At 40.5% G+C, this 13,369-nt stretch overlaps 1 protein-coding gene across 1 annotated transcript; it reads left to right on the top strand.

Annotated features, from left to right (window-relative positions):
- Positions 1–8,998: 8,998 nt before the first annotated feature.
- Positions 8,999–12,796, top strand: LOC132051022 (reticulon-like protein B11). The gene is made up of 6 exons (XM_059442331.1): positions 8,999–9,157; positions 10,061–10,241; positions 10,879–11,020; positions 11,105–11,174; positions 11,254–11,426; positions 12,509–12,796. The coding sequence occupies exons 1-5, from the start codon at positions 9,106–9,108 to the stop codon at positions 11,421–11,423; spliced, it is 615 nt and encodes a 204-aa protein (XP_059298314.1). The 5' UTR covers positions 8,999–9,105; the 3' UTR covers positions 11,424–11,426; positions 12,509–12,796.
- Positions 12,797–13,369: the final 573 nt, after the last annotated feature.

Below are 13,369 nucleotides of genomic sequence, written 5' to 3'. Positions count from 1 at the left end.
CTCGCGGATGAGATGGGGGAAACGTTGGAAAAATTTTTCCCCAGCAGAGAATGGAAAATCTTAATCGGGGCCTTTCGGCATTTTGGTTGGGGGGGTGCTTCAAAAAGTCACCTTACATACGAAGAACTGACGAGGAAAAGCTAGGACAAGGCCCAGGGAAGGACCGTACAAGGTAGCACGGTATAACGGAGCAAGGATCATACCAGCTGGAGTCCATGGATAGACATGCCATAACAACAAACTGAGCAACATAGCCCGTCTAAAAGATACTGCGCTAAGGTATGATCTTCCCATTTTACTTTTTGTGGCCGTATTTTTTTCTTTTGCCGGGAAATCAAGGACGGCATAAAATTAGAATTTAGAGCGAAAGCACGTGTTGCACTCTTTTCCTTAGTGCGGTTTTGTCCCAAAATGGGTTTTCCGACGAGGTTTTTAATGAGGCAACAAGTACAACGTGCTACGCAACAAAGTTCGGACACCTGAGGTCACATCTTCCGGTTGGGGGCTTGATAACACTCGCCGAAACCTCGAAGCTCGGATCAGTGTTAGGGGGAGCACGATACCCGCGTGAGCACCGCCACGATAAAGGGAAACAAAGAAGCTCGGCATTTACCACGGCAAAAACAAAGGCTGGCCACCGGCCACCGCCTTCGATGTAAGGACCAAACGATCATAATGAATCGTGTCCCATTTAGTGTTTGAACAAAGGCTGACGGCACGGCCACCGCCTTCGATGTAAGGACCAAACGATCATAATGAATCGTGTCCCATTTGGTGTTTGAACAAAGGCGGCCACCGGCCACCGCCTTCGATGTTTGACGATCATAATGAATCGTGTCCCATTTAGTGTTTGAACAAAGGCTGGCCCGGCCACCGCCTTCGATATAGGCCCGAACGATCATAATGGATTGTGTACCATTTAGCGTTCGCTACGGCAAAAGATACAAGAAATGAAAATTCTCGTATGTACAAACACTTGCAACACGGATATTGCGATTTATACGCTCTACACCGGGCACTATGGTCGAAATTTGACGAGACCAACGAGGTCATTGCGAACCGGTCACGCAAAATGTTGGTCCGCACGGAAAGATAAGTCACAAAACATTTGGTAAATCTTGTAAAGGCTGAATTAATCAATGACTACGGATCATCTTGTCCAAAAGCGGACCAATAATTCAAGGCAAAATAAAAATAAGCACTCAAATGAAGAAACAAGAAGGGTGGCAACTTTCATGTATACGCAAGAATACTTTTACAAGGATACTTCTACATCAAAGTCAAAGACGGCAAAAGCAAAAAGCAAAAACCAAGTAAAAATCCTATCTTTGGATATGGAGGGCGAATGATCGGACTCGGTTCGTTCGGAATCATCGAGTCGGCTTCAAGGGCATGGTTTGCCTCCTCCTCCATCTCTTTGGCACAGTTTACCGGGCCCGGAGGAAGATCGGAGAATCCACTCTCGGCTTCTTCGAGGGTGAGCCGCCGAGACTTCACTTCTCGTGCCCTAGAAACAATGGCGGTATGAGCCTCGGCCGCTTCAGCGCCTTTCCGGGCTTCTTCCAAATCGGCCTCGACTTTAGCCAACTTGGCTTCCGGCTCGGCTTGGGTTTGCCACGACGCGTTTCCGCATGTGAATAGCAGCTTCTAGCTCGGCCTTGAGAACGTCATTGGCACTGGCCGCCTCCCCCAGCTCGGCTCTTAAGCCCTCACATATCCGAGACCGCTCCTCCGCTTTCTCTTCGAAAACTCTCATGCGTTCTTTGTACAGAGCGGTATCAGATTCCAGTAGCCGGTTCCTCTCGGCTAGGCCCATTGCATCGGCCTTCACCAGATCCAGTTCCCCCCGGAGTTGGGATATGGTGGTCTCCAGCTCGTCCAGCCTCGACGAGAATTGGGCTTTGTCTCGGCTAAGGCCAATCTTCTCAGCTTCGATTATAATCGGTCATGGCGGCCAATTCACTCTTCAAGCGACGATTTTCGTCCTTGGCGCGTCGAGCTCGGGACGAAGGTTGGCAGAAACGACGCCGACCAAATCTTCCTCTTTCTCTCGGAGGAGATGCTTATATTTCTGTTTCACGGCCTTGGGCATCTAGTTGGCCTCGAAGATCGTCCGTCTCGTGTTGGACCGGATGAAGGCCTCGTTGACCGATACCACACTCTGCAAGAAAAACAAACATGCAGAATCAAACGAAGTAAGCATAAAGTCTACCAATATACAAGGGTGGTTGAGGGCCTTACCCGGTTTCCCGCGTGCATGCCTTCGTTCATAAGGCCCAGCTGCCCGGTGACCCCGGTCGTTTCGTTGTCGGAGTCGGAGACAAGAGGCCGCAAATAGCTTGCTACCCCCACAGGGCGCGATAGAAAGCCGCAATCCTCGGGGACGGTGATTACGGCCGATCTTGTTCTTCCTGGCTCTACGCTCGGGGCTGGGAAGATGCTCGCGGGAATTATCTACGAGCCAGATTCGGTCCCCGGGTGAGATGGCGGCCTCGTGACAGGAGGTGGAAGATGGCGAAACCGCGAGCGTCACGGTAGCGGGGAGGTGGATGAAAACATATCTTCAAAATCTTCAACCCTCGGAGGACGGGATAGATGAGCTTGGCGTGGACTCAATGTTTACGGCAAAGACGGGGGATCGCGGTAAAGCTTTCGGAGTTCATGAACGGGAGACGAACGAGCATGAATGGGGCTTCGGTCCCGGAGCTGAGCCGATCCTTTCGCGAGTGCGGTGGCCGGCCGTTGCCCCGGTTCCTCTCTCCTGCTTGCAGGGGGTATCTTCGAAGAAGTTTCACGAAATATCGACAAAGTCAACCGACCGAAAGAGGGCGGGAAAGGATTCCTGCCCGCGCCTGAAGGAAGAACGGAATCAAGAGACCTTCGTTGATAGAGGGCAAAGCGGAACGGAGGGCGTCTCTCGAGGTGCCGGAGCCATTGGCGGAGCCGAGTCACCTTCGAACTATGATGTCGGGCTCCGTTTCTTCTCTCGGGGGCCGAGACGGCCTTTGCCTTCTTGTTTGGACGGTCGCCCCTTTTCGAGGGCCGTTTCCTTTTGGCAGCTTCGGCGAGAACGCGGGAAGAACCGCCGTGTCGAACGCGGATGCGGTGCGGGGAAGCGACCCCGACTACGTCTGGATGCCGCCGAGCCCGCCGGCAAGCACGAACTCACAAAGACATGAACAGGATTGAGAAAGTTGACGACCACGAATGGAGCAAAAACGAAGGAAAGTCAAACGTTACCATGATTTTGGGCGATCCATCGACCGCGTGACAAATGGGCCCATGTTCGGTCCTCATAAGGAAGTTGGCTAAGGAGTGTCGTGACCCATTCACTCAAATTACGAATAGCGGGAACAAATCCGTTTCTTTGCGAAAAATAAGGAAAGGACAATGAGAAGCGATACCAAAAGCGGATGAACAAGTGAGAACGATTGCTCGAAGGATCGAACTTACGCTTGTCGTTCCATTTCTCACGGGAAAGGTTGATGGGCGGCGGGATTATGTGCGGTTTTTACCGGACGTAGCGATTCTAGCCACCCTTGTCCCGGTCTTCGTCCATCTTCGAGAAGAACGGATTAGAACAACGCTTAGTTAGGTTTATGACACCGCCGGAATATTCTCGGAGAATACGGGCGTATCGGGTGGCCCCGGTGAGAATTCTTTCTCGGCTGTCGACGACGGCGGAAGCAAGCAACGACCCTCTCAAACGATTGGGCCGATCTATGCAAAGTCCACCATAGGTCCGGCACGTATCCGGTATGGCCAGGATCGATCGGGGGTCGAGTTTGGGTAAAGGGATAAGTATACACGTACGAAACCCTTCCGGTGGTCGGTAATGGATTCGTGGGCCGGGTGCAGCTCTTACGGGCGTGTATTCCCACCCACGGTACGCATGACATACATCAAGCTTATCCTCGGTTATGGAGGAAGGATATCGGCCTCGCGTCATATCCCCGGTCGGGAACGGCGGAGGAGCTTTTCCGCCTCGAGGTCTTTATTGAAGTTAAATTTGTAGGTATAATATCCAGGGCGGCGTAGTCTCGAGGTTGCTACATTTGTTTAGACGGAGACACGGCCTCGGGGAGTGGTCTCGGACATGTTGAAGGAATGAAGGGAAGAGGATTTCGGAAAATAATGTAAAGAAAACGAAAGAAATGGCGATTTGGAGAGCAACTAGAGCGAAAAGCGATTAGCGAGAATGATTTCTTTGTAGAAAGGATGAAGATAGAACGCAGAGGAGAGAAAAAATGAAAGAGCAGATCGTACAAGTGAAAAAATGAGGAAGTGAGAGGCTTTATATAGGCACAAGGAGGGGAACGGTTATCGAGGACGGCCAATCAGGGATCTCCACGTGTCCCATCATTAATGAGAAGCGACCCGAAACGACGCACAGGCGGTTGGCGAGGGAGCGGACCATCGAGAGAGGACACGTGGCCGCGGAGAAGGGGGAAGACGTGTGTGCAACCATTCCTTGAAAATAAGGAGATAAGGATAGGCCATCCGGGCGGTCGGTTGTATATTTCGATCCCGGCTTCCGGGTTTCCGGTGGATCATTGGCCCGGGAAGTGTGGGGGCTATCTGTATACGGTAAAAATCGAACATGAGTCAATTCGGAGAAGGTATGGATCGGATGAAGAGAAGGGGCCGGGAATTCGCACGACTGGCGTCGCACCTTTCCGGATAAAGCACTTTAATCGAAGCGGGCGAGAGGCGCCATCGGCCCGGTCTGTGCCTGCGGTGGTTCGATAACTCTTTTCAGGGTTCGTTTGTCCGTGTATCCGTTGGTCGTTATGACCGTTCTTGAAGCGTGTCGGTGGTGTCCCGTCATGGTCGGCTACCAACTATGCGTGTCGGGCGGCCGTCCGGTCTAATCCCCGTCAAATCAGGTGCGGAAATTTGTCCTTTTTTATTGCTATTTTATTAATTCATGTTGTATGAGGCCCATTGGGCCGACTACTATAAATAGGGTATATCCTCCCCCATAGAAGGGTTTCTTTTTTTTTCCTTTTTGGGCTAAGTATCTTCACTTTTCAAGAATATTTGTAACACAAAAGACACATCATTACAAATCTTGTCATTTACGTTATACTTCCTCCATCTACTCGTTATATGTGTGTTTATCACTGTATTCGCTTTTGTCATTAGTCTATAAACAAGCATCCGTATCACCTTTCGCGATTCGTATTTAGACTCGGCATTATCCTATACCCACGTATAAATTCAATTGGTTACCAAATCCTTGGTAAACGGAGAGGTTGAGGTTACGCGTTTTGTGTTCTAAGCATCCTTTAATATGCTAGGCAATTTGATTTAAAATGAAAGACACAGGTGATCCCGAGAATCCGAGAAGGCCTCGGAGTTCTTGATGCCATGAAGGAATCATGGAATGGTCGAGGGTAGTACTAATGTTTTCGACATATTTCCATTTCTTAGAAAGTTCGATTTACAAAATTGAGGAAGAAGATGACAAGGGACATGGGGAAGGCCATGGAAATCGCGTCTATATTTCTCGAACGCGAGGAAGAACGAAGGAAGGGTGCGGAGAAGGGAAAGATTTCTTGGATGTGTTGCAATTTGAAGAAGATGCTTGGAAAAGATGAACCCCCTAAATTATCGAACATAAGATCAAGATATTAATAATGGTAAGTTTCCTAAATCTCGGTAAGTTTCTTAAATCTCTAAACTTCCCGTTTCAACATTAGTTTGCGTTTCAACTTTGTGGTATTTGGAGCATAAAACTCTTCTAATTTGGTAGAGATATTAGTTTTTCTACTTTGGATCTTGTACTTTTCATATTTTTTGCCTTCCATGTTACTTTTGGTCCATTCAAACCATTACGTTAGCAAATACGAAATTCTATTGTATATGTTCTTACGAGTAACAAAGCTCACTTGAAATGAGTGGATTACACGTCTACAAATTCTCCGAGTAAAGTTCTAAATTTACCTCTCAACTTTTGATTAATTATGGTTTAAAGTTACCCTCGGAATTGGAGTACGTCGAGGATTCGAGGGCAAAAATGAGACTTTTTTTCTTTAAAAATGGGTTGACGATTATGCCAAGTGTTACGACTTGAGTTCCATTAGGCGTCAGGGAAAACGAGACTCTTTTTGTAACCTAGTGCTTATTGCGGTGCATATTAGTACATTATACCATGAAATTTACCTTATTTTATGAGTTTAAAAACTATTACAACGACGTTGCATAAAACTAAAGCTGATGTTCCATATGTACATCGGAAATGTTTTTAGCTAGGTTCGAGACGACTAGCCGGCGGTGTAGAATGGGCCTAACGAAGCTCGTGCGCCATCCAGGAGCAATGAGCAAAGTGAAAACGGAGAGATATCAAAAGTGGTAGGATCAAACGGAAGTTTGAAGAAAGTGACATTGAAAATCTTCCTTATATACGAAAGTTTATAATCAAAGAATCGCTTCGTTTACATCCTCATATGCCTTCTTGATCCCCGAGAGACAATTCGAAGACACACCAGTTCATGGGGTATGATATGCCAAAAGGCTCTCGGGTCTTGGTAAACGCTGAGAGCGATTGGAAGAGATCCGAATGTTGGGGAAGACCCTATGAGTTTCAACCCGAGGTTTCTTGGCTCGAAAATAGACGTGAAGGGTCGAGCGTTATTAGCTAATTCCATTTGGTGTTGGACGGAGGATGTGTGTTGACGGCTGCCGTTAGGCCGTATGATGCATTTAGCTGCAGGATCATTGCTTTAAATTCGAATGGGAGCTTCCGGAAGGGGTGTTTCTCCTAAATCTATCAATATGGATGAAAGCATGGGAGTAATGACCCGAACGCGACTCTTTAGTAATACCAAAAAGGCTTGACAACTTATGACTTGTCGGGATAGTTGTTACATATCATTTCATAATGTATCGTATTATATTGTATTGCATTGTTTAATTTGATAATATAATGTTTGGATAGGTTATATCATTCCCTTTGTTACAGACAATAGATAACTTATATCATTCCCTTTGTTACAGACAATAGATAACAACCATCTAAATAAGTTATCATCATAGTTAATCTTTTCGAGCCAACAAATATTTTGAGTGCTCGCCAGAGTTTCTATTAGTACTAAATTTGCCTTTACCTAGATCTTTGTCAAACAAGATTATAATTTGGAGAAATTCACATGTAAGTGATGTAAATTTATAAAGTAATACTACTAGTTAACTCTTCCCTTTTTACATTTATCAAAGTAAATTGGTTCCTTTACGGTTATGTGTCACTAACAACAACAATACAACATATCGGTGTGAATTCTCACAATAAGTAATATAGTCACTAAATTTGTCATATTACAACTACATGACGGAAAATATTTACACGCATTTGATATTTGTATTAAGCAAATGAATGCAAGACATGTGTCTTTGCATTTAAACTTTTATCATTTAAGCATTTACTTAATTTATAGGAAAAATACATAGGTTACACCTTGTTACTTATAGTTGTCCGAAAGTGTCATTTACACGTTGATGTTTTACAAACTGACTTATTACCCCCTTATTTAAAGTGTAACTAATAACATATATTTTTGTATTATACAACCATACACACTGATACAATATTCTATCCCATAGTTATGACTCAGACAGGGCGGAGCCAGCCACCCGGGTGTGGGTTGTAGACCCAAGAACTTTTTGTAGAACCATATATTTTTATTAAATTTTTTATTAAATATGTATAAAATATTAATTAAAACCCAATAACTTTAAAAAATTAGGCTCGAACCCACAGTTTTGAATCACGACTCCGTATAAGACTCATTTTAACTTCCCAACTAAAATAGGCTAGCAATTATTTTAATTATGATGTGCAAAGAGTCGTCGATAAGACATTATTACATCCCATAGCCAACGGGATATAATACTCAACAATCATGCCCATTTGCCAGAGGTTCCATTACTTGGGTCCGCAACTAAAAGTTGGTGGACTTCACAAACTGGGGTCCGATGGAAAAATATTGTTTTTAAGAGTTCAGTTGTGTTTAGTTATTTTAAAGTTTAGAAAATGTTTTTTCTCGGTAAAATATTTTTCAACAATATAGGAAAACTAACTTTCTAAAACAGACAGAAGTTATTTTCTCTTCTACAAATTTTAAATCAGATATTGCTCCTTTCAATAAACATTTAGATATTGTTGTCAATTTTTAAAATACAAAATATCAGTAAAACACTATTGTCCGGGTAAAAGTTTGATCTGGTCACTTTCATATTCAATCATCTACCTTCTTGAAATTGCTCGACTCTCCTTGCATTTCAAATGTTCTTTAACTATTTATGCCCCAAACAATTTTACTTTCCACCTTTGGTTTTTTTTTTTTTTTTTTTTTTTTTTTTTTTTTTTTTTTTTTTTTGTGGCTATTAAAGTTAAAGTGAACCTTCTTGAATTTGAGAACCTTCAATAAAATTGAAACCTGCAAGAATCCAGTATGGTGGAGTTGATTATCTACTTATTCAATCGCAATCTAATAAACATAATATTGATTAATTTCCCTTTCAAGTTTGTCTTATACAAATAAAAACATTAAATGAAATTATTAGAATCCAGTATGGTGGAGTTGCTTATCTACTTATTAGCGGGAACATATATTAGAGGTGCAATTTTGTAGTTTCTGCTATATTTTATTTATTTCTAGAGTCTGGTATAACTTTTCAAAGAGTAATTTCTGCTATTTTTTGTTTATATATATCTTTTTAGTGTCCAGTGTAATTTTTTGTTTTTGCATATTTTGGATTTGATTAGTCTTTATGATGTTTATGGTTGAATTTTTTTAATAATATTTTCATCAAATCAAACATTCATAAATTATTAAATATCTTTGCGAAGACTTAAGATATTAATTTTTGGCAAATTTAAATGAACAAAATTATTTAATGCATATTTAAAAAGATTATTTTGAACCTACCATCAAACATAAGAGATCAAATTTTGTCATTTTCTCGAGATAGCAACTCCAAATCTTGTTTATGAAAATGTAACCCCAAATTAGTTTATTAAATGTAACGCCAAATTACTATTCTAGCCCTTTGAAATCTCCCTCCTCTTTCCTCTCCATCTTCACAAAAAAAACCCAAGTCACCATGGGAGATCCTCGTCACTCTTTCGTCCATCATGCTCTTGGTGGTGGCACAGGTTATTTCCCTGTTCCTCACTCTACATGATCACGTTTTCTTTTATACTTCGCCTTACATTTCATTCCTATTCAAAATAAGTTAGGGAAACTTACCGAACTTATTTACCAATATGGCTGAAATATACAAAACCCATACACTGATATGTATAGTTTGTGTATACTATATGTATATTATATGTATAAAAATATACAAAACCTATCTATATTTGGTCATATTTTGTAAATAGATCAACCAAAGGCATTGGGCTGTAATTTTCCCTATAATTTATCTCAAAGAGACAAAATTAGGGTTCAAAAACCAGAAAATTATTAAGGTCTCACACTTATCCTTACACTAACATGCAGGCAGGGGTACTAAATTTGGGACGCGTGAACTCATGATCTCTCAGTAAACTAGGTATTTTATATATATATTTTCTAAAATTGGTATATTACTATATTTGGTAATCGGGGGAGCGGATCAGGTGATTTTCATCCCGGGGGGTGTTCGGAAAAAAAGAAAGCTAAATATACACTGTAATTTTTTGCCGAGGGTGTTCGAAAGTTAATATATGCACATAAATACGAAAATTTACTATATATATATCGTTATTTTTTTGCCGAGGGTGTTCGGGTGAACACCCTCGGTTGGCTGTGCATCCGCCACTGCTGGTAATCATGCTACAAAAAGGCTAAATGGTGCACTTGGTTGAAGGTTGAGTTATTTACCTAGAGGACTAGGATCAATTCTCATTTAATACTTTTTTTTTTTTATAGTGGTGCACCCGTGTTCTAGAAATCCTAGATTCGCCTCTGCATGCAGGTCTCACTACTAACCAGACTAATCACAAAGAAATAAAGAAAAGAGAGATAGTATTTGATAGGGACAATAATATTCATGAGGTTAAATTTTGTCATTGTAGTTGCTGATGTGTTGTTGTGGAGGAGACGATGCGCTAGTCTTACTCTGCTTATCAGCTCAACAGTGCTTTGGTTTCTATTCGAGCGTGCTGGCTACAATCTCTTATCCTTTATTGCCAATGTCTTGTTGCTTATAGTTTTCATTCTCTTCTTCTGGGCAAAATCTGCTACACTTCTCAACAGGTACTCATAGATGCATTTAATGTCTTTTGAGCATTTTCTTCCTTTGTTAAAACTCACTAGTCATACATTTAATGCCAGTTACTTGTCACGTTTCGCTTTACGAGAGTTAATTTGACTAATCTTCGAAGCTAAATTTAAATATATTGATTTAATATTTTATAGTTAAATATAGGAAACTACTATAAGTTGCAATTTTTCTCATATCAATATGTTGAAAAAATACATCTTAATGTTGCCAAAGCTCATCTAGATCGACTCTCGAGAAGCTAAACGTGATAAGTATTTTGGGATGGAGGGAGTAATATTTTATGCAATTATCCTGTTAAAGACTCGCGGGACTTAGTTTTGTTAATCTGTGTGAACTATCTCTTCTAAAATCTTAAATAGTTAGAGAGCGGATACATTTACGTATTTCAGTTTTACAACACACCCCTTATGCGTGACCTTATTCGTTTTCATGGTTAAGCATCTGAAAATATTGTCGATGGATGATGGTGAGAAGTTGAATTAGGACTTGATATCATGTTAAGTTGTGTGCATTGCCTCATCTAGAAGTTAAAACCAAAAGTACATCTGTTTATCTGTTTTAGGTCCGCAATGCAACAAACTGAATGAGTTGTTGTTTCTATAATTCCAGACCTTTACCTCCAATTCCTGATATGGAAGTTCCCGAGGAATTTGTTGTCAAGGTTGCTGATACAATGCGTGTTTGGGTAAACCATATACTGTTGATTGCACATGATATTGCTATCGGTGGGAACTTGAAACTTTTCGGTTGGGTCTGTTCTCATGTTATCCTTCTTTTTTCTTTCTTCCAGTCATTTTCATATTTGTTTCAACTTAATGTGGATTTGGTTCATCAGGTTGCTCTTGGCTTGTGGTTGATATCTTATGTTGGTAGTTTTTTCACATTCCTCACTTTGCTCTACATGGGTGAGTAGTCTTTCCTTGGGGTTATTGAAGTTTTTGGACGCACATTTAATCATTGATCTAGTTCATTTCTTGGGCTCAGGGACTCTTTTTAGCTTGTCTGTGCCTCTGATATACGAGAAGTACCAAATCCAAATTGATGACAAGCTTATTATAGCACAGAAAGTCATTCAGAAACAGTACAAAAAAATTGATGACAATGTATTGAAAAAGATTTTGAAGTCCTCCAACAAGGAAAAGAAGACTCAGTAAACTGTAATCGCTCTCTCTCTGTCTGACATGCAGATACATGCAATCTTCATTGTGTTTGTGTGGCATGCATATTTTCCGGAATATCTAAATTTTGGTTATCTCGGGAAATCTCACTAGACTTAAGCATGTGTGTTGTGCTTTCTATACATTATTTTGCAATGTCCCTTTTAACTTCCCATGAAACCAAAGTACTTCCTGCTGCTATAAGCTTCTGAAGATGCCCTGCTGCTATAAGCTTCTGAAGATGCTAATAGGGGAGAGTGATAATGGAGATCCATTCGATGTTTTCTTCATTTCTCTCAGCTGTGTACAAAATCAACATGTTGAATACCTTTTATAGATTATTAGATATTTTGCATTGGTCTTAGAAGTCTGTTTGTTCCAACTTGCATCAACTTGTAAAATGTATCAGCTCTTTTATATTGACAAAATGTATCTCTTTCACAATTTTATCTAAGTAGTTTGATTTGGTAAACGCCAGCTTGTCGTCGTCTGCTAGTTAGGGTATGAAGACTTACACTACTCAAGTGAAAGTAATCTAGTGGGCGAACTTAAATGCTTGGTTATAGTATCTTATAAATGCTTGGTTATAGTATCTTATGACAAAGCTTTTGAATATACATTTGTAGGGACTATAATTCCGCAGAAGTAGTCTTAATTCGGAAAGAAAATCCACAGAAGTAGATAGTAGCTGCTACAAATTTGAATTTTGTCATGACAGCTTGAATGAACTGACTGCTGGGTCTTGTTTCTTTATAAGATTCTGGAGCAATAATTCTGTTGCTTCTCTGGGCCTATATAAAAAATGGAAAATCAATTCATTATCATCATATTCTACAGGAATAAATTGAATTCAAATGTCTTCAGAACCGGCTGTTTTGGTTCTGGTCCCTGTTAGCCTCTTTTGGTAACAGTTTAAATTTGTAGTGCTAGTAATCTATGAATTCTTTTATAGTAGTTGATTTGAGCTTTGATGCAGCTTTACATGGTTTATTTCACAATTCTTTTGAAAGTTATTAAGTGATGCATTCCCACTCACTGCTAATTATTTAGTCTTTCCAACTTTCTGTGTCTACTTTTAACAGGACATTACTTTGGGCCTGGTTACCTTGATGTGATTTCACGACTGATCCGGACATAAATCAGGAAATTGTAGAGGTAGAAGATGGTTCTATGCAAGTCCATACTAAAATTGTGAATTTTTTTTTCTTTCTATGTTTTATCTTTTTCCATTATCTTTGATACAATGATACTGAGAATATAGTGTTAGTGTTGCTAACTTCTCAGTAGTTGAGATTACTGCAAATGATGTACTAATAGAGAAGGGTGAACAACAACTTTGACAGGTTCATTGATAGGACATGCACGACTTTCAGTGGTGGTTTAAAACTTCTAGTGCCTTTATTTGAACTTGACACTAAACCTGTTAACCGGTTCGAACCGGACCGGACCGGTAACCGGTTAACAAACCGGCCGGTTTCCGGTTAAAAAACCGGAACCGGCCACCGGTTCCGGTTTACCGGTTAAAAAATCGAAACCGGACCGGTCCGGTTCTAACATGTCCAAAACCTCTTTTTTTTTTTGTGTTTTTTGTATAGTGTGTGTATATATATATATATATATATATATATATATATATATATATATATTATAGTATTTATTAGTATATTGTAGGTATATATTTACATATGTTATATAAGTTTATAAGTTAAGTTTTATATATTTACCGACTAACAACAATACATCATATACGTATATATATATATTGAGTTATATGCTTAAGTTATACTACATATACCTAAAATATACTAAGAATATACTTATATATATCAATATACTTAGGTTATATAACTTATATATATATGTTTAAGTTATATGTATACTATATATACTTATAACTTATATATATATGTTTAAGCTATATGTATACTTATAGGGGAAAATAC

This window comes from Lycium ferocissimum, chromosome 3 (assembly GCF_029784015.1).
Source record: "Lycium ferocissimum isolate CSIRO_LF1 chromosome 3, AGI_CSIRO_Lferr_CH_V1, whole genome shotgun sequence".
NCBI lineage: Eukaryota > Viridiplantae > Streptophyta > Magnoliopsida > Solanales > Solanaceae > Lycium > Lycium ferocissimum.
The sequence above is the reverse complement of the archived record's forward strand: the minus strand, read 5'-3'. Positions and strand labels throughout refer to the sequence as shown.

Coding starts and splice junctions, on each gene's coding strand:
- LOC132051022 (XM_059442331.1), top strand. CDS start 9,106: ATGGGAGATCCTCGTCACTCTTTCGTCCATCATGCTCTTGGTGGTGGC. Junction 9,158..10,060: donor TGCTCTTGGTGGTGGCACAG/GTTATTTCCCTG, acceptor TTGTCATTGTAG/TTGCTGATGTGTTGTTGTGG. Junction 11,175..11,253: donor CCTCACTTTGCTCTACATGG/GTGAGTAGTCTT, acceptor TCTTGGGCTCAG/GGACTCTTTTTAGCTTGTCT.